General features: G+C 35.0%; 1 protein-coding gene across 4 annotated transcripts in view; it reads right to left on the bottom strand.

The window, feature by feature from the left end:
- Positions 1–5,526: 5,526 nt before the first annotated feature.
- The window catches only part of RhoGAP54D (Rho GTPase activating protein at 54D), a 79,903-nt gene continuing 58,762 nt past the window's right edge, over positions 5,527–26,667 (bottom strand). For 3 of the 4 annotated variants that reach the window (XM_081766930.1, XM_081766945.1, XM_081766938.1), the window contains exon 10: positions 5,527–16,512. In XM_081766930.1, the coding sequence (XP_081623056.1) occupies positions 15,694–16,512 (819 nt within the window). In that variant the 3' untranslated portion in view covers positions 5,527–15,693. The remainder of the gene's footprint in view (positions 16,513–26,667) is intronic. The other variant, XM_081766950.1, reaches the window with a different exon arrangement.

The raw sequence follows: 26,667 nt of genomic DNA, 5'->3' as shown, positions 1-26,667 counted from the left end.
CCCACTTTTGAAGATTTTTGACGCAACAAGGGCGCTACTTAGTGCGCGGAAATTTTCAGTGCTTATCTTTGATGAAAAGAACGTTAACTGCGCGTGTGCTATGACCAGGAGGATGATTTAGTTTAGGGACCACACAGAAATGTCCAGGTAGCAACGATTCGAGACTTTATACGTGGAAACAGTCAGTGTATTATGATTCCGATAGCACTGAGTAAAAAGTTACTCTTGAAATAATATCAAAAGTTGAAGTCTCAGGATTCAAGGTAGTTGGAATTATCTCCGATTTGGGTGGTAGCAATAGGAGACTATGGAATGAGTTACAAATAAATGCAGAGCACTCATATTTCGTGAACCCGGTGACTGAAAAGGAAAAAAAAAATAGGATCTTTGCAGATTTGCCACATTTGGTAAAATTGAGAAACTATTTCGTGGAGAGTGGCTTTGAGTTGAATGGGGCAACTATCGAGAAAGAAAGAAAGAAAAAAAAAAAGTATTATGCTCTTGAAGCTTGATTCTTCAGAATTGAAACCTTTTTTCAAAATTAGACTGGTATCATATTATGTTGCAGGAAAATTAAATGTTTCCATCATACGGCTGCGCTTATCGAGCTTCTAACACCAGAAAATGAAACAGTATACAGCTTCATCTAGCTTGTCAATGATTTTATTGATGGTCATGAATTCTGCTGTTCCCACTGATGCTACCAACAAGTTCAAAATATGGTTCCGGAGTAAATTTTGAAAAGTAAATTGGAGTATTAAATCAAATGGAAGAAATAATTAAAACTTTGCAAGTAATTGGTAAAAGCAATCTCTTACCTTTACAGTATCGTTTACTTATTTCTATCAGTAGCTTTAGGGGACTTTATGAGGACTTAAAGACTATTGGTTTCACGTATCTACTCACAAGAAAATTAAATCAAGATGCACTGGAGAATTAATTCTCTCAACTCCTGAAATGAGACATTTATAACCATCTTCTCTCAGTAGAAGTTAAACGCAGGCTGGGCCTTTTAATATTAGGATACCGTTTACCACATCCTACAAAGTGCTCCAGTAGAAGCAATTTCAAATGATATGACAAAATCACTCCCGTGATCTTATGGACGCTTTTGGCATTGGAGAGATTGTATCAGAAAATGAAGGCATGAAAGAAAAGGTCAGATTTTGGTTTGGATGAAGAAAGTGATGACAATTTTCACACAAAGAGAAGAAACGAAGGTATTAAGATATGTGGCTGGATACATTGCAAAGAAATGTAAGAACTTTGCTGCTACAAGTTATATGGATTCAAAGGTTTGGGTACAAAACCTCGCCTGGCCAAAACCTCGCCTCCCAAAACCTCGCGGCCCAAAATCTCGCCAGGCCGAAACCTCGCCTGGCCAAAACCCCGCGGGACAAAATCTCGCCAGGCCAAAACCCCGCCTGGCCAAAACCTCGCCGGGCCAAAATATCGCCATACCCAAAATCTCGCCTGACCAAAATGTAAATGTTCGAACAGATGATAAGGATGACGGTATAAAAGACGCTGTTTCAGAAGAAGTATCACGGGTATTTGACCAAGTCCCGCGATACCATATGAAAATTCTATTTCTGTATTAGAGGATTTCAATGTGAAGGTAGGGCGACAGGATGTTTTTAAACTGGTTATAGAGAAAGAAAGTCTGCATAAGGAAAGTAATGACAACTAACGAGGTTAGTTTCGTGAACTTTGGAACATCCAAAAACTTAAAATTTTAACAAAAATCTAATAATATTTATGAAAGTATGAAATAATATATGAGTTTTTACGACGTCCCTTCATTATGTCCTATAGGTTAAAGGAGACGTAGATGACCAGGATGAAGGAAATGATCGAATAAAGAAAGTGGGAGGAAACGGGAATAACCCGAGAAAGCCCACGCACACGATGTTTTGTATATTATTATTATTATTATTATTATTATTATTATTATTATTATTATTATTATTATTATTATTATTATTATTATTTGTAATGTGGAATTGCATATTAGGAAACACATTGGGTAAATTTTAAAGAAAAGTTTCATTCGCGGCGAGGTTTTGGCCCGGCGAGATTTTGTCCCGCGAGGTTTTGGGCGGCGAGGTTTTGGCCCGGCGAGGTTTTGGCCACGCGAGGTTTTGGCCCGGCGAGATTTTGGCCCGCGAGGTTTTGGCCCGGCGAGATTTTGGCCCGGCGAGGTTTTGGCCGGCGAGATTTTGTCCCGCGAGGTTTTGGCCGCGAGATTTTGTCCGTATACCGGATTCAAATAAGTGGCTTCGAGTTGCAGTCTCATTTCACCTTCTTCGGGGTGGATGGAAGCAATGAAAAACTCTGAAAAGTTATATTTCGAAAATTGCACAAGAAAGCTATGAATCGAAAAAAGATTGTGACTGGCAGACTATTTGATGTCCTAAGGAAGACACTTCCAAATAAAGATCCACCCATGTTGAAACTATCTGCCAAGGCTAAAACGTTCTTCAGAATTCGGTTTTTGAATAGACACACGGGAGTTTCGGAGGAGGAATGTTAAGTGAAGACAATGGATGCAAAGCTGTTAAATTGCACAATGCTAAGGTGAGGAACTATCTGTATATAGTGTATTTTTTTCGCATTTTTAAACTTTGTTTTCGTTTTGCAAATCGCTACGCTGGAACATTGACTTAACACACAATATTTGTTCCTGCTTCACCGCGGTGATGTCACACAACCGCTAGAGAAAGTGGCTACGCAGAAGCAGCAAATTATGAAGGGACCTGTAAAAGCGCAGAACAGTAGAGTCGACGGACCTTGCTCTTTTAGTTTTATCTGTACGAGAAAATTTTTGGCATGTGTGCTTTGGAACCTACGCATTTGTTTTTCTTTTTGTGTTAATGAGTAAATTTAGCTTTCTAACAAAGGTATCAATGAACAGCAGGGACAATAATACTATCCGCCGCTATTTGGTACATTTCTACATAATGAGATTGCATTTATATACATACATATATATTTTCAAAACAACCCTTCGAAGTCTCAGTAATTTTGTTCAGTATCTTGTGGATTTTAGTGCGAGTCGCTAAGTAGATTGTACTCGTGAAGTAAATTCTCTCATTCAGTTGTTCAAAATACCCAGAGTTAGGTTTCAATCACGATTTTCAATCTGGGAGTGTTAATTCTTGGCAGATATTTTCTATTCTATTGTCTCTCTCAAGTTTGGGCGCATGTTGCGGAAGTACTGATCTGCAGTGTGCCAAGTTCAAAACATGGGTAATAAGCATCAGGAATAAACTCTATTAAGATACTTTAACAAGGCATGTGCGCGTGAGAAATATTCAATTGTACTAAAGTTGAGGGTAAAAATTTTAATGGTGCTGCAGGAATGTGTAGTTGTTGTCATTAGATATAAAAACAATGCAATCATTCCGGATTGTGCTGTTATTATAGTCACTAAAACCACCAGCACAGATTTTATATCTAATGACAATAATATATTGTAAGGGCGAATATATATAAAGCAGGGAAACTGACATCACGTGACATGAATGTCGTCGAACAACCAATAAAAAAAATCCTTCAGAATTACAAGAGGTGAGAAGATAAACCACAATAGACTATCTTACGTGTAGCCCTGAAAGTGGAATGCCATTTACATACTTCGAAGCATTTGAAACCCATCAAAGAAAGGAAAACAACTTCGGACAATGAGTTTCTAACCTCTCAGAAACACGTTAGGGAATCAAGTGACAGAAGCCGAGGTAAGATTATCTACATATTTAGCAGAGCAAAATTTACATACTTTGGCCATGGACACTTTACCTGAAATTTTAAAAGGTGTGTTTTCCAGATTCACAAATTGTTAAACTTTGTGATGGTACGAAATCCGCTACGGCTACTAGAAAGGTTTTAGCGGAAGAAAACATTGAACTTATCGCAAAAAACTTTTCAATTATTATTGATGTATCTACAGATATTACTAAAGTTAAGGTATAACGTCGTTACCTTCCCGCGCTTGGACCTGTTCGTCACTGGGAGTGTGGTAGGAGGACAGCCAATCACCACTCTTCAGATTTGCCAAACTTACTCATCGCAAGGTCATTCATTTTCTATTTTCACGCACAATGTCAACCAACTCTCAAGTGTCAATCTCCGCTTGTTTTCGGTGGTGCGCATAAGAGTGATTGATATAGTGCGTGTGCGTTTTAATTTTTGTTCCCTTTTTGTTTGTTACATTTGTAGTAAGTGAATTAATAGTTCTTGCTTCTCGGAATAGAAGGTATCACTATCCTTGTTACAGGAACGTTGTGCATCGTATTTTTGTTGGTTTTGGGGGGAGTATGGCGTGGAAGAACTTTCCGCTACGATGCACGAGAAATTGTGGTAAAAATTTATAAATCTTTTTCAATCTGAGTTTGATGCTACTCGGAATAATAGACAATTTCTTTCTGTAAGCTCGGTGATGGACAGAACATCAAGTGCAACAGATTTGTCCCCCACTTGTATTAGGACAATTCTTGAACAAAAATAGAAAGCAGATGCACGCGGCTCTCCGTTACGCACCCCAGACCAAAAAACCTGCTACAAAAACAAACATAGTCGATTTTGATAATAAAGATTATTTTATTGCGGCGTCGTATTTTGAGAATGTACAATGAAAAAAATATTCCAAGCATGGAGGAAATCCATGTGAGGGCAAAAGCTGAAATAAATTTTAGTGGGTCGCTTTGGTCTATTCGTAAAATTGTCAAATACATGGGTTTTCAGTACAAAAAAGCAGATAACGGCAGAAAGTGTTTGATCGAAAGGGAAGACATCATATTCAAGAGATGTCAATATCTTCGTAAAATCAAACAAGCGAGGGTGGAGGGAAAGCATATAGTATACCTCGATGAAACGTGAGTTAACACACACCATACGAAGGGAAAAATGTGGATTTCAGACAACGATAAACCTCCCCTAAAAGTAATAACAGGGAAAGGTCAACGACTTATTATTGTCCATGCAGGGGCTTCCACCGGTTTTGTTGACAATGGACTCTTGATTTTCCTTTCGAAATCTACGAAAGACTATCATGAAGAAATGGATGCTGATAGGTTCAGACAATGGGTTGAATATCAAATACTACCGAACATTCCACCGAGTTCAGTGATAGTCATGGACAATGCATCTGTACATTCGCGCAAACTAAATAGCCCCCCCCCCCCCCTCGTCTAGCGCAAAAAAGCAGAAATGCAAGAGTGGTTAGCGCGACACAACATACCATTCGAGAATAATATGTTATGGACAGTTCTGTATAACATGATTGAAGAAAACAGAAAAAAATTGTAAAATGTGAAATAGACACTCTTGCAAGTGAGCACGGACACGAGATTCTAAAACTCCCTCCCTACCACTGTGACTTAAATCCAACTGAACTTATATGGGCTCAGATTAACGGCGACGTGGCAAAACAATACTGTGTTCACAAAATCAGGGGTACAAGATTTATTTCATGAAGCAGTTAAAACTATTACACCCGAGAGGTGGGAAAGCGCGTGTGCACATGTGATAAAAATTGAACAATTCTACTGGCAACAGGATGCATTGATAGACCGCATTGTAGAAGAACTCGTCATTCACCTTTCGTCAGATTTAGAGTTGGAACCGGAAGATGTGACGAACGATGGAAGCGAAAACAGTAGTGATTTGGACGGTATCCAGTCTGTTATAACAGGTAGGTCTAGTTATTATTTTTTATTTTGGCACCGGAGAAGGCTCAGTTTACGGCACACATTTCTTGTGAAAAATATCCTAGATTCGACCCCAACCCATTCCTTGTGAATCCCGGATGAATCAGCACTGTGCGCGAGGAAATACCTTTTCCTCATATTTCAGCATGATTCTATCGTGTATATGTATCATCTCCATCGTCTTCCTTACTCTACACCTACAGAGCACTACTCAGTAAGTTAATAAAATAAATAAAATTAACATCACGAGAGAAAGGCCAATGGGAACATTGGTGGAGTCAGAAAGTACTAAGAAAAGAGAAAAACTCATTCATTAAAATTTCACATGGCTTTGCCGGTGTATATATAGTTATTACATTATAATAATTATTATTATTACTATTATTTTATTCTACTTTGAACTGATAATTGGAAATCGAGTACTCTTTTAAACATAATTATGCCAAACTAAGCAGTCGAACCTGCAATTTAGTTATTATTATTATTATTATTATTATATTATTATTATTATTAAATACCGCATGTAAGATGGGAGGGAAAAGAGAAATGTCGAAACAGTCTGCTGCGCTCAGCGAGCCACGAGTAACCAAACTGGCAACTCCGCGTCAACGTCACTACAACTTTTCGCGGGAAGCCAACGACGTTATACCTTCCGTAGTATAATTCGAAAACTCAGGCCGTTGTAGTTCGTTATTTTAGCTCTGCAAAGGATCAAGTAATAAATAATCTTTTAGGTTTGTTAGAAATTCAGTGGAAAAAGAAATAAAATTTTTGAAGCAATAATTGGGCTTTCTACGAAAAATATTCCCATTTCAAATTTGATTGGATTTACTGGACACTAAGATGGGATTTAATGCAGCTGTAAACGCAAAACTGATAGAATTGAATAGCATCTCTTCGTTGTGTTGTATATTTGTCATAGTTTTCATATATGCATCTAAGGCTTGTAAATAATTTCCTGAATCGCTTGAGTCTCCGAGTGAAGGAAATTAAAAAATAGAAACCCCATAAGGAGTTAAGTTTGAGCCAGACGCGATGGCTTTCTCTCCAGCAATTTATTTCACGAATTATTGAACAGTGGAATGTGTTGCAAGCGTACTTTAGATTGTTATCAGTATAGAAAAAGCATGACAGACGCCCTCAAGATCTACTGCGAGACTTGGAAAAGTAATAATGAAAGCCTATTTCTATTTTCTAGCATTTACAGCCAGATGCGATGGAACTAAATTCAGAATTCCAAAGTAAAAATTAGAACTGAAAACTTAAGAAATTTAGGAGCACGTTTGAAACAATTTTGAAATATTATATGAACAAGAATTACGTAGACAGCACTCCTCTGAATCAAATTTAATCCTGAGAATTCGAAGGAGTTTTTGAAATAGAGGATGTAGGTATAATTTTTTGTTAGAAATGAGCATTTCACGAAACACTTCATGGAATTTAGAAGTAGATGCCAGCAATTCTACATTGAGTTCTACAAGCAATTGTTGAAACGTGTCGAAGTTGAGAACCACAGATTACAACATTTTGCGGTGCATGACCCCAAAAGCCTACAGAAGTATAGTATAATTCTGTGATCCCTTTGGTTATGTATTTCACAAATACAATGGAAGAGAACGATTTTGATGATTTCGAGATCTTGAACACCGAATTTAAGGATAATAATATACAGGAATTTTGGTGGCAAGTATGCAAATTGAAGAATAGAACTGGAGAAACTGCTTTTCCAACATTAACAGAATTTGTAAAAGGGATGCTTGCATTACATTTATCGTCCGCTACAGAACGAATATGTCGATGATCATGAACAAAAATAAAACTAGGAACAACTTCCAGTTACAATATTAAATAGTATTTTAATTACAAAACAAGCATTGAAGGAACAAAATAGTGCAAGTACGGTTGTATAAAAGAAGCTCATAAAACACACTAAATCGTGTTTATCGTTACCAAGGCCCCAAAACTGGAAGACAAAATGTATCAATATAAATATTAATATTATGAATCATTTCTGTCTATAACAAGTGCAGATTTTGATAATCATACAGTGTGAATTGATACATAGGAATTAGTGTCTTTCTTGCTGCATGGTATGTATTATTATTATTAGTATTATTATTATTATTATTAATAATAATAATAATAATAATAATAATATTTTAGATTCATACATTTACGGTTAATTTTTCATGTACAGTTACCAGCAAAAGTATGTATCTCTCTCTCCCCACATAATCTAGTGTCAATAACATCGGAAAAGTTGACCAATTTAATTGTTTTCGTTGACATAGAGAGAAAATCTCTGTGCACCAACGAAAACTTATTTCAATTGAACAATTCTTGCCAAAGTCACTGACAAAAGAATATGCAGGAAATGTACAGGTCACATTTGCTGTTGACTGTACAAACAATTCGGATAAGTGTGAGTCATGATATTTTAATGTATTTTTGTCATACGCAGATTTTTGCCCCCCTTTCACTTTGATTATTAAATGCTCAAATATTATAATTTTAATGTATGATATTAGCAAGGATATAACCATTTGTACCGTATCAATTAGTTAATTTCAAACCAGAAGAGAATATAAGTGCATGTGTATTAACTGAACACAACTTATTCCATTTATTTCAAAGTATGGCTGTCTATACTGGTCCATTAAAATTTTAGTATTTCCAGATGAACTTTAGTGATTTTCAAAACTGTTCTGCATTAAATGCTAACTGTTCGGTGGCAACCCTGAGATATCCTCTTCACAGACTAAACCCACTTCTGTCTTCAGCATCATTATGACTGCATCCTTGTCTGGTGTTACCGTAGCACTAGGCTTGGCGATCCCTACATTCTGCGTCACCACGTCGGTCCAGCGCCAGGTGATGTTGGGTGCCATTGAATTCAGTGCCCATTCGTGCCTCCAACACATTGATGGACATTTGATCACCAAACGGTACAATGACGAGGTGTTAGACCAGATTGTGATCCCTTTAGTGCAGGTCCTAGCAGGGACTACATTACAGTAGGAAAACGCAAGCCCCCATTGCAAGTACTGTCCTACATTTTCTGGCTGAACACAATGATCCTCTGTTTCTTTGGCAGGCACTTTTCCCGATCTCTCACCGAATGAACCTGTCAGTTCGATGGTTGCACAATGCCTCTCACACCTGCGAACTCCGCTAGCTATAGTTAAGTTGTGCCACAGTATCGAAGACGCATGGCTTGCCACACTTCAGTAGGACATCCAAGGACTCATCCTCTCAATGCCACGCGGTGTTGCAGCCGTTCTGCCCGTTTATAATGGACCCATACGGTACTAACCGTCCCAGTTCCACTCCGCTGTTGCCACGCATCGTACAGAGCGATAAGTTTAATCATTTGCTACTTGTACAAATCAGATCTCTGCCTGCTAACTTTGACGCTGCTATCTTATCTCCTTCTTGGTGCTGTATTTTTAATTGCAAGCAGTGTATAATCCTATTTCCGACAGTCCGAAAAGATAAACTTGAATTTTGCGTGTTATTATATATATATATATATATATATATATATATATATATATATATATATATATATATATATATATATATATATATATAATAAAAAAATTTTAAAAAACTTTTGGATAAAGTGAGTTTTACATTTGATAAACTAAAGAATTGCGAAATAAATAAGACTTGCCTAGATAACTTTCCAAAAACATATATTTCGAGCAAATTTCAAGTGCTTAGTATCAAAATACGGAAAAAAAAATTAAGGTAAAAATTTGATGAGCGGTGGTGTGGAAAGTTAACAAGACAAGCTTTATTTTGATTTCAACCAACATTACTTGCGTTTCAATCTATTAATATTTCTATTACTATTTTTATTTTCAATGCAATAGTTAAGAAAATACTCTTTCCAATATCGAAGTTAAAATATTCCATTCCGCCAATTAGTAACATCAGCTGGACAATTGAATGTAAGTTATATTTGCCTAACATGTTTAACTGTTAATAAAGAAATATCAGTGAAGACAATACTAAAAGTTTCAACTCATAGCAGCCGAAGAGAACATTGTACTTACATGTCTTATCTAATCTTACATAAACTACGCTGTCTTGGTTATCTCATGAACATATCCAAGTAAAGAACGCGGTAAATATTTCTAACGAATACATACATATGTGTGTTAATTTGCTATATTGTAATCGTATATGTACGGAGTATTTATTTTACTCTGAAGCTTTTGATGCGAAGTATTACTCATCTTTGTCAACTGAACAATACAACTGTAATAATAAAATCATCATAAATACGTTTGAATGCATTACTGATAATACTCTAATAATACAGTGTTGACAAAAGAAATACTACATTATCTGCTGTGGTTCTAATCACAAATCCAATTTTATACATGGCTGAAGAAGTCAGAACGAAACCAACTAATGCATTCAACTTTAACACATGACTATAACAAAAGAATGCCAGCGTGGCCAAGAATACCATATGAGAAATACAGAATACACACATGGTTGTCTTGAGTATAATACATACAAGAAAAATACACGAACATTTTAACATATACTTTCCTCTTGATCATGATGGATCGTCCTGAAAGTATAAAGAGCGAATAAGAGATGATGATGATCGTAAAAAATCACAAACTATCAGTCTAATGCGTTATCGAGTGGCAAATACTATAAGATTAACAGTAACAGACAATTTGACTTTCTTACTTTTTTCCCTTTCTATGCTCTGTAAAGATCTACATGTACTCTTAAAATGTGTTTAATATATTCAAGACAACCAAATGGGTATTTCATATACGAAATAGTATGCTTGGTAGTACGTAATATGAATATGTGACAACAAAAATAAAGGTGCTCCAGCAAATCGTGTTAAATTGAAAGAAAGATTCTGTACTATTTTATAAAACAAGTCAATGGAATCATATTTGAATTTCAGTTACTGCACATCCCAAGTACAATAGTTTTGTTTTTAATAAATGGGCCATGTGCCATTACTGAATTGTAAACTTTACGGTGCTAGTTATGACTATTTTCATACATTACAAATACTTGCATCGCGATTGAATGGATACTTGTGGTTAATTATTCACTTACATCATTGTGAATTGCTCTTTAAAATTAAATTAATTAAAAAAAAAAAAAAACTCTTAGTGTATCGTTATCCAGTTGAATCTGGTTCCCTTACTTTGAAACAGTGGTGAAGATAGTTTCCCATTTTGAATTTCGTACAAATCCTTTTGATAGATTTGAACATCCACAGACAATAACAATGCTCGTGCAGTTGTAGCGTTGTACGTTTCTCTTTAAATTTGTGATCTTATCTAAACTTCAGGTAACCAAATTTTATTATTACTCTTTAATGACATGACTGTCCCTACACGAGGGGTATACGAGCGACGAGTATCGTTATAGACTATGTATGTGAAGTTGGTCTACCGGTCTAACAGAGAACGTTACTTACATTCCCTTTACATCTCCCAAGAATTTTGCATAAACTGGCCATAGTTATTTATTATTTCCTTAGCGTGGATAATATAGAATTAGCTTAGAATCAAAGGCATGTATATTTCCATTTTTTTAGAAATAGCTATAGAATATACAAAAATATTTTTTTTTAAATATCGAAAATTAAAGCAAACAAACATACAGGTATGTATCGTAATTCGATTTGAAATTAATTTTTTCAGACGGTTACGATACGGTAGTGCACTTTCGCCATTTTTGGCATTGCCTTAAAATAGCTTTCAACCAATTCTATATTTTACACGATTTACATTTACCAAATTGCTATTATATTACATGCCAAAGCATGTTCAGTTATGCCCTCCCACGTTGCAACGCGCTAAATGGTCACCTGCAAATATAACGTGTCCATTTACGTACTTCTGTAAAATAATGAGGCACCAAACGTGATGCGATTTCGCGGTATCTCAGCACGTGGTGCAACACTGTCGTGTTCTTTGGTTCTACCTCTGCGGTTACCTAGCTGTTCAGCGCAGATCCACCACCAGGAGGGAATGAATCAGTTCCAGGTACTGTGAAAAGAGAACAGAACGCCCTGCACGTGATGAATCACCCATTTCCACAATCTGATCAAAACGCTGCTACCCACCAGGCCACTTCCGATATGGCATTGATTTATTGCCACATTTTTCCTAGACCCGTATGATATTCCCTCAATTTCTGTCAAGAGCCACCTCAAATTTATCTATATACGCTGCTCAAACTTCGAATACAGCTTTCAAAAGAAAAGGAGCTATACCAATATGCAGGACAGTATATTTTCCAAATGTGAGAAGCGAAGAAATTAGTTTCTCTATATCCTTCAATTATGAAAAAAGCAAATAAAAATTATGAAAGAACGCTGCTTTCCAGTTACACAAATATATTCACTGACAAGTGGATGCAAATACTGCATTAAATTCTGTGTTAGTTTTCTAAGATGTGGATTGTATTTGCAAGTAAAAAGTAACTTTCAGTAAAATTTTGTCCATGTATTTTAAGATAAGGACCTTGCATCAAAGCCCTTAAGACTTTTCATGCCTTCATGCATTGTAATACAGATTTATAAAGTTCAACGAAAAGACAAATGGAAAAATCAACGTGAAGAACTTGAAAAATGATATCACTCCTTATGTTATCAATGGAAAGATAGAAGACGCTCTCATGAACTAGAAGAAGTTAAAAAAACGTCGTTCTATAATGTATTATTGCAGAAGGGTCTCGAAAAGAAAGATTTCTACTTAAGACAGAAGCGTTCTTGGATAGGAAGTATTACAATAATTCGTAATATACCTGTTAATAGTAGTTGTTACGTTAGTTAGTCTGTGTAAACTTTGAGATAAATGATTGTTTATTTGTGATGCTTCATGTAGCTTGAGAATAATTGAATTGTAAAAGCTATATGAATATAGTCAGTGTGATCAGTATTTGATATTTGTGACGGGTTCGTGTATGTCTATAGTAACAGTTACACTAAATAAAGAGAATATTATGTGAATAACTTGTGGAGTTGCTAATGTTAATTGTACCTTAGATAACATTGCACTTGTAGTATTCATAACTAAATTTGACTGCATAATGTTAATAGACTCGGCACATCAGAATATTTACAAATTTTGTAGTTGTTATGGAATTGGAACACTAACCCCGTTGTGGTCATGCCCAAGCTGGACAAGAAATGGAGGAAGAATTACATTGCAGTCTTACCCATGCTGAGTAATAAACGAGGAAAAAATCCCGTCGTGGTCTTGTGCAAGCTGAGCAATAAATGAAAAGCCAAAGGAAGGAAGAGGATTGTACTGCGATTTTGAACTAGGTAGTAGAAATGAATCAATTTCTGGACGTAGGAAGTTTACTATTTTTCTCCATTATATTGTCACGAAATTTTGCACGACCGTAATATTATAAACCATCATTATTAATATACATGGAAAGTATCTTAAAAAGAGAACCATTGTGAATAATGAAACTTCGTTGGTAGTACACTAAGATAAGAAAAAATCTCAGTGGACAGATTTAATATTGTGGTCGCGGCCGAAAGCATGGATCGATAACTATGTATAGATCTTGTAGATCATCTAACTTGAATATTATTCGAAGAGCAGACTGAAAAAGCGCTAGCCGATCTTCCAACATCTTCGGTTCCATCGACCTCTGATAGTGTTTTGCTGATAACTGAATTTAGATGCACCAAATGCCGTTTAAATTACACATAAGAGATATGTCTAGCCTGAGAATAATACTGTTTAAGACGTGGCTTAAAACATCATTTTGCTATGCCCTGTCCTCAGTACAAGACGTTCTCAGTGAAAGAAAAAGGAAAAGAAACCAAGAAAACGTGATCGAGGCGTGAACGTGATCAACTTTCTTGTAAGTTTACCATCAATTCAATATGAAGAAGTACTTTTTGTGGCGGACTTATTGCAATTTAGACACTACAGAGGATGGAATAATAAACTGGAAGAATGGGGCCTTATGATAAGAAGGAAAAATAAAGTTGATAATAAGCAGGAAGCAAGAAATGGAAATAAAGTGTAATCGAGAAGAAAATTTAGAAAGGAATTGGTAGGAAAATACAACAGACCCAGGCATAAGAGTCATATGCAAAAAGGAGATACCGAAACAATGCAAGAAGGTGGCGTAACACAGGCATATATATTCCAATCCTTACATACAGATCGGATACGTAGACAACTAAGGGAAGAGAGGAAATAATACAGAAACAAAAATGAAATTTCTGAGAGCAAAGGAAGGAAAAACAAGAGGAGTTAGAAATAATAAAATAAGGGAGTGTGAGTGGAAAGTGCAGAAGAACGGATTGAGGGGATGAGTAAGATGGTTCGGTCACGCGAAAAAAATAATAGAGGAGCAAAGGATAGCAAGAAAAAAGGAGGAATAAGACCGACAGGAAGGCCAAGAAAAAGATGGTTGGAAAATAAAGGAAGGCACAAAAAAAGAAACTATCGAAAATGCAGAAAAGATTTTTAGGGAAGAAATGTGGGGAGAGAGAGAGAAGGCTATGATCCAACGCCTAACCTGGACGACAGCCGGAAAAGGGACGGGATGAAGCGAATGGCAACCAGATATCTTGTAGGAGCGAGCCTCACTGAAGTCTTCCCAATTCCTAGAGAGGTCGAGATTATACAAAAAGAAGAAATAATTTTTCGAGATACAAGGTTAGTGCTTACGGTAACATAGTGGTAGGTGGCGAAGGCAACTGTGCTTAGTATGTGTTCATAGGGTGCCTACAAGACCTCCGAGCTGATTGAAATTAGATAATAAAAATCTTTCGAAGCATAAGCTTACTTCAATTTTAATTTATTAATTAAGTACGTATCCTATAGCTTTTTTTTTTTTTTTTTTTTTTTTTTTTTTTTTTTTTTTTTCTGTGAAACGTAATGGAAATGCTTCCCAGATCCGAATCTCTCACCATGACTTTCTTCGATACAAGAGAGGGTAAGAATAAGTCTACCTTGAAAACAGTCTCCGTGTTGGGACACAACCTTAGAAACAAATATGAACGATCATGCAAGTTATCATACAATGAACGAGATACTACAATTGCAGGTTGCAAGAAAAAAACTTATATAAACCGTGACTTCATCAAGCCTTCTGTTACTTGATTTCTTCCTCTTCCAAATTGCATATGCCTGTGTTAAACTTTAATTGATCAAAAAATAAATATAAATAAATAAATAATAGCAAGTTTATAAGGTGTATGTGTCTTAATAAATTAGTAAGAAAAATAAATTAATAAAAATCGCAGGAGTACGATAATACTGGACATTATTTTGATACATAGCACTTGTCACAAAAAAATTCCGAAACATACTATAATTTAAAAGCAATTGTTACATTATGCCAGATTTACGTGCACGTTAACCGATTTAGAACAAATGAATTAATAAATAATTAATAACAGACACATTAAAGGAAGTCAAATTTTTATCTTGTACACCTAATGCTAAGCAAAATTAAAACCTTTTCTCGATTTTGCCAAGAAAACTTCTCAACCTTTTTGCACTTCTAGATAACGCGCTAATGTGGCTATATCTTATTTTTACGGTTCTGCCTCTGACCAAAATAATTTCACTTCAGCATCATAAATAGTTCTTTGGAACTTCGTTATTTTGAAAGTTCATCTAATTATACTGCAGAATATTTTGTTACGAGAGGAAACAATTCATTTAGAAGTTAAGATAGAGTAAACTCAGATTAAAGAAGCAGAAAGATATGCAATTATACTCAAATTTTATATTTCCATATCTGAAAAATTTTTAAACTAAGAAAGCTTTTAATAGCAAAGTACATAATCGAATGCATACCCTTTAAAAACTTTTCAGCCATTCACGATCCATTTTTATTTCTTTCCCTTAAAACACGATTTGCCAGAGCTACTGCCACTCAAAACATATTAATAAATATTTAAATAAAAATAGATTAACTGCTGACAAATACTACATTATGAAAGACTTGGAAGTTACAATGATGTTTCGAATACTAATTTCTTTCCTGTAGATTGTGATTTCTGAAGTACGGATCGTACACCTTCATTACCAACATCAGTAAGATTTTCTTGAGTAACAGCTAAATGTTCTTCGGCATATCGCTTTCTCGCCGTTAGCAATTTTCTGCCAACGCTATCGTGGTTTTTAAAATTACCTTTCGCAAGTCCTGAAGTCAAAGTCGAAGAAGTACATTTATCGTTAACATCGTCCTTCAAGTCGGAAACGTTCGACGGAATGTTGCCATCAAGACAAAACAGGAGAGATTCACTTAGTTCACTGTGTTCTTCAGCTGAACACTGAGTTGTAGCAGTAAAATTAGATGCTTTGGACGGATTTGATTCAAGACTAGACACGAACTCAGAAGAAGTAGAAAAAGACAAGTCAACGGGACTTGCTGTAAGTACACTACGAGTTAAAAGATAATCTTTAAAAGTACTCGTCAACGAGTCATTACTGTTTACCTGACTATCAAGAGAACTTCCCTTTATTGAGTCATCCCAACTTGTGCTTGAATACATACTATCACTTGATTTACTAGTCTCTTTTGGAAGGTCATTTTGATTTAAACCATTGGGTATGTCCTTAATACTTGACGCTGCTGCTTCTCCACTGTTTCGATAACCTAGATTTCTTAAAAATTCCGTGTCGTTACAATGAACTTGGTTAGATGCAGCACTCGTTGGATTAGACGAGTTTTCTATTAATTGTGATGGGAGTGCTGCTAATTGCGCAATGTTCGAACCTGAAATTACCAATACTGGCTTTCGACTTCTGGGAGTCATCATAGTTTCCTGCAATAAATGAAACAAAAACAAGATCACTGAACCATACATACGAAAATATATTGACCACATATAAAATTCATCCATAAGTTTCTTTATAAATCCAAATACGAATTTATGACTCCAATTATAAAAAAGATCTTAAATACTCTCTTTTGGAGATGAACACAAAATGGTGCAACTTTCGATATTTGGAGATTGACATTATCGTGGCGATAAATGTGATGGGTAAAGGACAAAGTGGTAAAGATTCATGAAAGTAAATTAAGTTAAGAAGGGATTTCAATTTAACACATCTAAGAACATCTAAGAATTATCGTCACTGTGCCATTTTAATACTTTCACTAGTTTTTTCTTTACCCAATTAGCGGTTTGCTTTTTAAATAATTCCAAATCCCACTGCATTTTGTATTATAAATGTATTTACATGCTGTATAATCTATTATTTTTTAAGTCCCTGTATTATTTCCCTTACTTATTCTTTAAAAGCATTACAACTTAAGGATAAAATATTTAGTGTAAAAATATTGGTAATATATATTCCACTATTCACTTATGTTTTAATCTTTATTTATATTGCAAGGTGCGTCTAGCGATCTTGCTAGAATAAGTTATAAATATTAATGGTTAATTAAATATTACTCAATTTAATAATTATGTTTAATTATAATGTAGATATTCAGGCCTGGAGTACATTAATTCATTGGTAAATATATATTTATTATTAATGGTGTATGGTAATATTTACTTAATTTATATTGTATATTTATGTATGTATATATATATATATATATATATATATATATATATATATATTAGAAAATTATTCCCCATACTTAAGATTTAAACATATTCTATTTTATAGTTAGCTAGCTTTTAAAGTTGATTTTTTAATATGCTAGTTCTTGCCTTATAGAAACCTGTCGAGGAGGCTAGCAGAGAATTCCGTTGTATTCTGTCTCCCTTGCTTGGAATTTTCCATTCGAGTATTTGGAGCTAAAAATTTTCAAAGGAATTTTTTGTAGCTATTTTTTAGCAGGCCAAAAAACACAAAAAGGCAGCCTCCCCCATCTTTAGCTGCTGTGCGTTGTAGGAGTCCTTGAGTCTAGGATCTCGGCCAGCCAGTCTGCTGCACTGGAAGTGAATAGTGCAGTCTGGAGAGAATCCCCTCTAGTTAGTTACTGTATGTAGTCAGATTAGAGATTTTGTTACATTACAAATGTCCGCTAAAGCAACTGGGCTTTGGCCATGAGATAGCTTAAACAATGATAGGGAATTAGAAATTAACTTTGTTTTTAGAAGTTTGATCCTACGCCTATAACAGAAGCTACTTGGGTCATTTATTACTTGATTAGAATGGAAGTATGTAAGCTTCCTACGGGGTCTATGTCGAAGGTGAGTGACGCTCGAATAGACTTAGGAATTGGTTCCGTCCTAGTGGTGGAGGAACTTTTAATTTTAATTTGAATGCTTTTGGGTTCGATCCCTTGTGTATGTATTTATTAGCACATTTAGGTGCTGTGAATGATTAATTTTTTCTCACTGCAACTTTCATGCAGGAAAGTGTAAGAGTGAGTGTTGACATGATTCCTCATTCCTTGAGTGCAAGGAATTCTAGTCAGAGCCGTGGAGTGAAGGCTGACAGCCTATCCCAAGACTAACCTATCCTACATGTATAATTTAGATAGATTCCTTATTGTAGACTTAATTTGGAGTCTCAGAATCAGGGTTAGGCCGGACTGTGTCCTGTGAGTCAAGGTCCAGTCTTTGAAATGTAAGGAGTACGGGCCAGGATTAACTGATTACTGTATTAATCCGTATTAACCCGTATTCCCAAAGGTCCCCTCTATATTAGAGATATATTGAATACTGTAACCCGTATTTTCAAAGGTCCCCTCTATATTAGATATATATTGAATGATTAAAGAAACTAGGAAAATTGGAAATTAGCTTGAATTCTTCCTTTCTCCATTAGTTATTGGGGAAAGGCAAGCATGAGTTTTGGATGCATATAGGGACGGAGTGGCGTCCTGAGATCCCACCTCCTAAATTAGAATATTTATTTGTAATAAATAATTATTCTCTATTCTAATTCCTCTATCTTTTCATTTAAATTTCTTTGATATGAACCAATCCTAGAGTTTTCGTAATTATATATCTATAGAAGTTTTCGTAAGTTTAATTTTATTTTATTTGGAAGAGAAAATAATAGTATAATTCTTGAGGGAAGTGGAGATTATTCAGTTACTTTATCTCAAGTGGGGGCTGAGCCAAATAATAAATACTAATAATTTTAATTTTAGTTGTATAGCTTAGAGAATTCTGTCAATAGAGACTAGAGAAATAAGATTATTTACCGTACGCACGGTCGGTCAGACAGACAATTTTTTATTTTTTTTTCTTCCAATATTTTATATTTTTAAATTCTCGTCGTGCAAACAAAGGAGAAAACTTATTTCTCAGAATAATATAGGAAATAGGAGCATAAAGCTATTTTCCTTTACTCATATCATATCCTTTGTAAATATGAATTGAATGAAAATTCAAAGTGAAAAAGTGATGGGGATAGCGGCTGAGCATTTACCTCAAAAGAATAGTCGTAGCTAGTAAGGGAACAAATTGTAGCGTAGCGTTAGCGCGTCGTCACGGTACGATGGAAACACGAGGACAAACGTTGGTACAGTTGTTCTTTCTTTTTTTCTTTTTTTTTAATTTTCTCAAATTACGTAAGATTTTCAAAAACATATGAGAATTATTATTAATTTTACCCATATTAATTAAACCCACTCTATCATACCGCCTTAATTACAAGTTTCGTGGGAATTTCCTAAAGGTAGAGTCAAAATTCTTCTAGTTCAGAAACCTTAGAAGATATATATTGAACGAAAGATAAAAGTACTAAATAGGATTCCACGTAAACTACAGGCCCACAAAAAGAGACGTTAAATTGCAAACACATAATCATGTAGTTTTAGGGACATTCCATGTGAAACCAACCAATGAAATGACAAAATCTGACCTGACGATCTTAGATTTTTGTAAAACTTGGTGCACAGTTTTATTAGTGGAAAATGAAAAAAATCCCAAATATTATCTCTCCCTCCTCTGGAAAGTGTCCCCATACTGGGTGTTCAAAAATTTCAAAAAAGGAATTTTTTCAGTTCCAGTGATTATTAAAAATTGTCATAAAAGGTTAATATATGCACTAGAGACATGAAACAAACACCATTAGAAAGCTTAAAGATTGCTCTGTAAGTTGTACTATTTTGAAAAAACCTTTACAATAAAAAATAACCTTCAAAAATTCAAATTAAAATTTGAACTTTGAATTTCGCACAGAAACGTCCCTGTGAATTTCTTGAAAATTCTCCAGATTATATATAGTCTCATATGTGTACTAAAGCACCACAAAGTTGCATTTTGGACACTCAATGGGATCCGATTCAAAATTCAATATTTACCAAACATTGCAAGATACTGACCATGTGAATATCTGGGTTCAGATCGATAACCATTTGCCTGTAGCTGTTTACCTGCAGCATCAGAGAAATTTACATTCAACTTCATTTGTTGCTTGGTGTATTCATTTGAATTTACACAAATATCCACCTTTCGTGTTATTTAGAGGATTGCTGTTACAGAACTTATTATGAAAGGGAGGGATATATTTCCCACCCTTTCACAATATTTGTATCAAATGTGTTATGAAATACAGTGACACTGTTCACAATCACTTCACACACTTTCCATTAGTCAATAAATTCTTTTGCCTATTTCAATTATGCACTTTCACACGTCTGTAACAGCAAGCCTGAAACAAAGGAATGAAAATAATTTGTATCAATATAGCCAATATAAATTTAGAAACACGTCCATACTGACTAACAAGAATAATGACCTGTATTGGATATTGTTCGGAAAGAATACCTCCCTAAATAACTCGAAAGGTGGATAATTGTGAAAATTCAAATGAATACTCAAGAAACAAATGAAGTTGAATATAAATTCCTTTGATGCTGCAGGTAAATAGTTACAGCAAATGATTATCGATCTGAACCCAGATATTCACATGGTCAATATCTTGCAATGTTTGGTAAATGTTGAATTTTGAATCGGGTCCCATTGAGTGTCCAAAATGCAACTTTTGTGGTGGTTTAGTACACATATGGTACTACTATCTGGACAATTTTCAAGAAATTCACAGGGACATTTCTGTGCGAAATTCAAAATTCCAATTTTAATTTGAATTGTTGAAGTGTTGTTTTTTATTGTACAGGTTTTTTCAATATAGTACAACTTGTAGAGCAGTCTTAAGCTTTTCAATGGTGTTTGTTCCACGTCTCTAGTGCACATATTAACCATTTTATAATTTTTAATAATCACTATAACTGAATAAATGCCCTTTTTTTGAAATTTTTGAGCACCCTGTATGGGGGCACTTTCAGAAAGAGAAAGGTAATATTTGGTTTTTCATCTCCTACTGTAATAAAGCTGTGCGCCATTTTTTTACAAAATTCTGAGATGGTCAAGTCTGATGACATTGATTTGACATGGAATGTCCGGTCTCTATGGCCTTAAGCTCATCACGCATGAGAGATGACGTCCCTCGGTGAACACATCCAATGAAAGGGAGCGGATTGAGACTTGCATGTTAGGTACCATCTCGGTATTTGCCTGGTGTGAATGAGGGAAAACTAGGAAAATACTCCGGATGGCTGGCTTGAAAAAGCTGTTACACTTTTTCGACTGACTGTTCCCTCCGGGAAATGCCCCAGAACCGCTCGCCCTAGACAAGAGCGTTAGAGCGCATCGTGAAAAAACAAACTCAAAAGTTATCAAGGAGCACTAATTTCTTTTAGACCAGAAATCAAATAACGATTTAAAACAAAAGAATAAAGTTTTGTATATGTTGTAGAATTTTGAAGAATGTTGAATATTGAAGAATGATTTGCCGTTGTGCTTTTCTTCTTTGCCTAATTGTTTGCAAGTAAAAAACTCAAAATTTGCGAATTGGCTCTCTATATAATTTTGTACTTATGTTATATGAACAATAGATTTGATTTTTCCATTAAAAAGACTGTCGAAATGTTTCCCCATTCTATTACCTCAGATAATGCTAATCGGTGAGTATTATACCCGAAAAAGCTAGAGAATGTTAACACATTTTCTAATTTCACAAATTAATGAAAGAGCAGGGGAAAATAAATCACAATAATCTACTAACTCCCTACATATACAGTTTGGACAATGAAATCTTTGAAGCGGAAATGGAAAATGAATTAACCACAAAATAATGAAAACAATCACATACTGAAAAAAGAAAAGTAACACTATAAGAGCTTTCGCTAAACATCTTATCAAATAAGACGAAATAGAAATAAAAGAACAGAAAAAGCAAGCTACTGATGGGCGGCACCTACTTCAAATCTAAAATCATGTGAGCGTGTACCCAGACTGAACGGCCCACTATTGAAAATTTATTTGTGGATCGTATGAAGTGACAAATTTTATATTCGAAAAGAAAAATGAAAACTAGCCGTGCCACATGTATAGCACGTGAAGTTTGGTTTATATAGGGTGATATTTTCTCAGTATTGAAACCGGAAGCGGTAGATTTCTGCCACTTCCGGTTTTAGTAAAATGGAGTATATGCTTGGAATGCTTAACCGATAGCTTTTATTCTACAGTGATGAACGTTTAAACAGAAGTGGTTGATTTCTGCCACTTCAGGTTTGAATAGAGGGTTGAGAGAGAAGGGATTTATTTTTAGAACGCTAAATCTATTATTATTATTATTATTATTATTATTATTATTTAAAAAAAAAAAAAAGCTTCTCGCTATTTCTTATGGCTTTTGCTCCATGTACATCAATACTGAAACCGGAACATGTAGTGGATTTCTATCAGTTCTAGTTTTAGTGGAGATGAAATGTGTTCTTTGCACGCTTAATCGGCTGCAGAAAACCGCTACTTGCTATCTATTACAACTGTTGCTCTATAGTGATCAATGCTAAAACTTTAAACGGTTTATTTCTTCTCCTTTCGGTGGATAAATCGCCTCCATCAATGAAATCAATTACTAACTTTCGACATTCTACATTCTAACCAAAATTAATGGTAATCCATCAAATAGTTATTGAGACTTTTATTTTCTCCCGAAAGGATGGACACATGTTTTGTTTTCCGGACGGACAGACATGGCAAATATATAAAGGAGTTTTGGTAAACCAAACTCCACAAAACAATGAAATTAAAAAAAAATAAATAAATAAATAAATAAAAATAAAATTAACAAAAATAAGAATGGAAGATAAAATAGAATAAATGTAAGAAAAATAATAGCAAAAAAAGAAAGAAAAAAATAAATTAAAAAAAGATTAAAACCCTGAAGGTGATTCAAAAATTCGGTGGCAACGTGTTTTCTCATCTCTTCTGAGGAGTGTAGAAGAATCTGCAGTATATCTGACGTATATCTGTAAACGGAAAGTGCAGTTAAATATACTGTTGTGATGAGTTGTGTGTTCTGGGATAAGTAGAACTTCCGTGTTAGACGGAATAATGTATAGTAAGTGACTTCTGAACGAAGTATGGGGGCACAGCCTTGACGTGGGAGTTACAAAATGCATTTGTCTGTGGTAGGGCTACTAACACTGGAAACAATGAGCCTTCCTGGGTTTACGAAGTTTATGGATTTTCGGAAGGAGATATATAATTGAGGAGTTTCAGAAGTACAATACAATACAAGATGGCGGCTTCGGATAAGTTTTCAAGTGAACCATACTCGTGAATTAGCTAGGTAAAATTGGATTAGTTAGGAAATTATGAATGGGGGGGAGGGATCTTCGTTTCCCCCAAGGTTCGTAATGGATGCATTTGGAAAGTTGCTGTAGTTTCGGGTAATCTGAGTATTTTATGACTGCTATGATAAAAACCCTTACAATTGTGTCAGAACGCAGTGCCAAGATTGCCTTGCGTTCGGCAGATGTTATTTTCGGGATTTGTTTGTTTCGAAATACATATAAGAAGCCGCAAATTAAAATTCCATATTTTTTTATTTCAAGTTAAGAAGACCACAGAGCATTTGTTTTAGTGTACGTTTAGGAGACGTCGAAATTAAAATCCTATTATTGCAGATTAGGAGACTGTAAGACGGTGACAGCAATAAGAGTACACGAGAGGAGGAGGAGAGCCGTGATGTTATTCTCTTTCTGTGAGCCAAAGGCTACCAGCTACATAAATTTATGAAGAATTGGTATCTGCATATAGAAACGACGTCATTATCGTGCAAAATGTGACACAATGGTGCCGTGGGTTTATGTTCTATAGAGATCAATATTGAAACTAGAAGTAGTGGAAAATTTCTCCCAGTTCCGGTTTTAGCAGAGAAATACAGATGAAAATTTTATCTTTTATTGAAACGTTGAATCGATTCTAAAGAACCGCTTGTCGCTATTTATTACCGTTTTTGTTTTATGGCAATCAATAGTGAAAATGGAAATAGTTTATTAATAACGTTTGGTTTGAATAGAGGGTTAATGGAGGACGTGAGACCTATTCTTAACGCTGAGTCGATTCCAAAAAACACTTCTCGGTATTTCTTATTGTTTTAGCACTGATACCAATCGACAGACGCTCATAGGAGTTTTCGATACTTAAGCATAGCATAGTTTCAATATCTTTATTAAAAAAAAAAATTTAAAAAAAAATTCTTTTGCAGTCAACTGAAGGTTGAACTGTATACTTAAGTTTCCCCTCCACCTGCCCGCCAGACAACCATTTTCATTACTTCTAGAACAGTCCGCGTATCATCTCTAAACTCCACAACCTTTAATGACTTGTTTGTAAATGGTGTGCTGCGTTTATTGTGTGTATACTAGTGCCACCTTGTACTAAAAAAATAAAACAGTGCTGATTAAATCTCTTAAGACGTTGCTAAATTGTAGGGCACCCTTATTCAATTCTGACAAACAATAATTTTCCAAATACATTTTGCCTTTCAAAATAATTATTATTGATATGTTTAACTATCGAGCAATTTGAACGTTACTGCTGATTATGTTCTTTGTAGTTTTGGATCTCTAACTCCCATACTATATGATCCATGGACTTACAACTAACTAAAGGATCTGAATGGCATAATACGAAATGGGGATCGAGCAGCTTGGGTCCCTTTTTATAATTTAGTTTATCATTATATTTGTATTGTTAAAAATTAATATAATTTACAAATTCGTAAGAAGCACAGGACTACCATGGATTTGAGGTATTAATTTTGAAGTCGACAATACAATAATGAAAATGTTCTCTAACAATTTAAAATTAAGCTACTTATTTTTAGCCTTTATCCTAGTACGGAAAAAAATAAACTATTAAAATTCATAAATATGTAACTACATTTATTTTATTTTTTAAAAAATAAATTTCTAAGTAACATTACAAAATAAAATATTCTCAAATTTCTCGTGCAATAGTTTTGGTAGCATTGTGCCATTAGCTTTTGATATGTAGTTTGCTGCTTTAATGCAATATAAGACGACGTCGAATTCATCAGAAAGAAGTCTCGTCACCAGATACATTAATCTAGGAAATCTTAAAAAAACGTTCTATTCGATTTTTCTTTTACAGTTAAAATGACCATGCTCTTGCAATTCACATACTCATAAATTCTTTCCAAATATTTCAAATACATGCACATACAAGAACAGGCATGTTAGATACATTGTTAATTGGTGTTATGAATTTCACTACAATGCAAGAATCCAATACACTGAATTAATGTTCCAAAGGTGTAATCATCCTAAATTTCTGGTATTCATTTTTCTAACACTGAAAATTATTAATTTGATTATTTACGAAGTTCCGAATGATGGTTACGGCGCATCGCTACACTTTTTTTAATTTAGTGAATAACTCAAAGACAATGAAGAGTATCAAAAATGTAGAAACCAATCCAGACAGTATCTATAAAATGCTATTAAACTATTAACCATTCCCAAACTTTTCCTTCTAGACTAGAAGTTGTGTGCGCAGTTTATGTCATAATTGTTGGGCACCGAAATTTAGACACTATACGGAGGATCCTGAAAACAATTATTAGTTCATATATTTGAACTTTGTAGATAGTATCTGGCTTACTTTCTACATTTTTGGTATTCTTCATTTTCTAAGTTTAAAAAAGTTGCTTAGCAAAAAACCTTAACAATTTGTTTTAGCTAAATTAATACCTACAACAATGCATTATCACAACAATTCTCATAATATATCAAGTAGGCTTAAAAGAAATTGAACCTTTTGCGCACAAGATGGCGTTAGTGTCCCTGAACTCAGGGTTCATGAGTTGTAATGAGCCAGGTCTAACGCCAATTAACGACTGACCCTTTAAGCTAACATATGTGCAAAAAGTGTTGGAATTCTTATAATCAGACCTAAGGTATTGCACCGTGAAGATAAGTGAACTTTCTGCAAAACTGCGCAACATTTTACAATTTTTATTTTGATAAAAACGCAACTGCTTCATAGGTCCATGAAGAAATTTGCACTACTAATGGGCAGGCAAGATACATTATCGAAAGCACAAACCAAAAGATGAAATCAGCTGCTTTCGTTCTGGAAATTTCGATGACCAACATCCTCCTCACAGTGGACGACCAATCACAGAAAAAGTGAGTGATGTTCTGGCAAACGTTGAGCGAGAGTACCATGTAAGTAGTCGTGACATCGCCAATGACCTAAATATTAATCGTCAAACAGTGTTAAACCATTTGGAGAAAGTTGACTACAAAAAGAAACTCGATGTGCGGGTGCCATATGATCTGACTCAGAAACATTTACTCGATTGAATTTCTATCTGCGAACCTCTAATGCAATGTAACGAACTCGAGCCATTTCTGAAGCGGTTGATTACGAATAAATATTGGACAATCTACAACAACAATGTGCGAAAAAGATCGTAGTTCAAGCGATAAGCCCGAACTGACACTTAAGAAGGCTATACTGTGAGTTTGGTGGGATTGTATGAACACCGTGCATGACGAGCTACTGCTGCTGGGCAAAACTATAGACTCGGGACCTGTACTGCCGACAATTAGCGCGAATGCACCTAACAATTGAACAAACAACCGCACTGGTCAACACATGGGGTGTCGTATACCATGCTGACCACGC

The sequence above is a fragment of the Thermobia domestica genome, chromosome 1 (genome assembly GCF_964235325.1).
Source record: "Thermobia domestica chromosome 1, izTheDome1.hap1.1, whole genome shotgun sequence".
In the NCBI taxonomy this organism is placed as follows: Eukaryota; Metazoa; Arthropoda; class Insecta; order Zygentoma; family Lepismatidae; genus Thermobia; species Thermobia domestica.
This window is presented reverse-complemented; position numbering and strand designations above follow the sequence as displayed.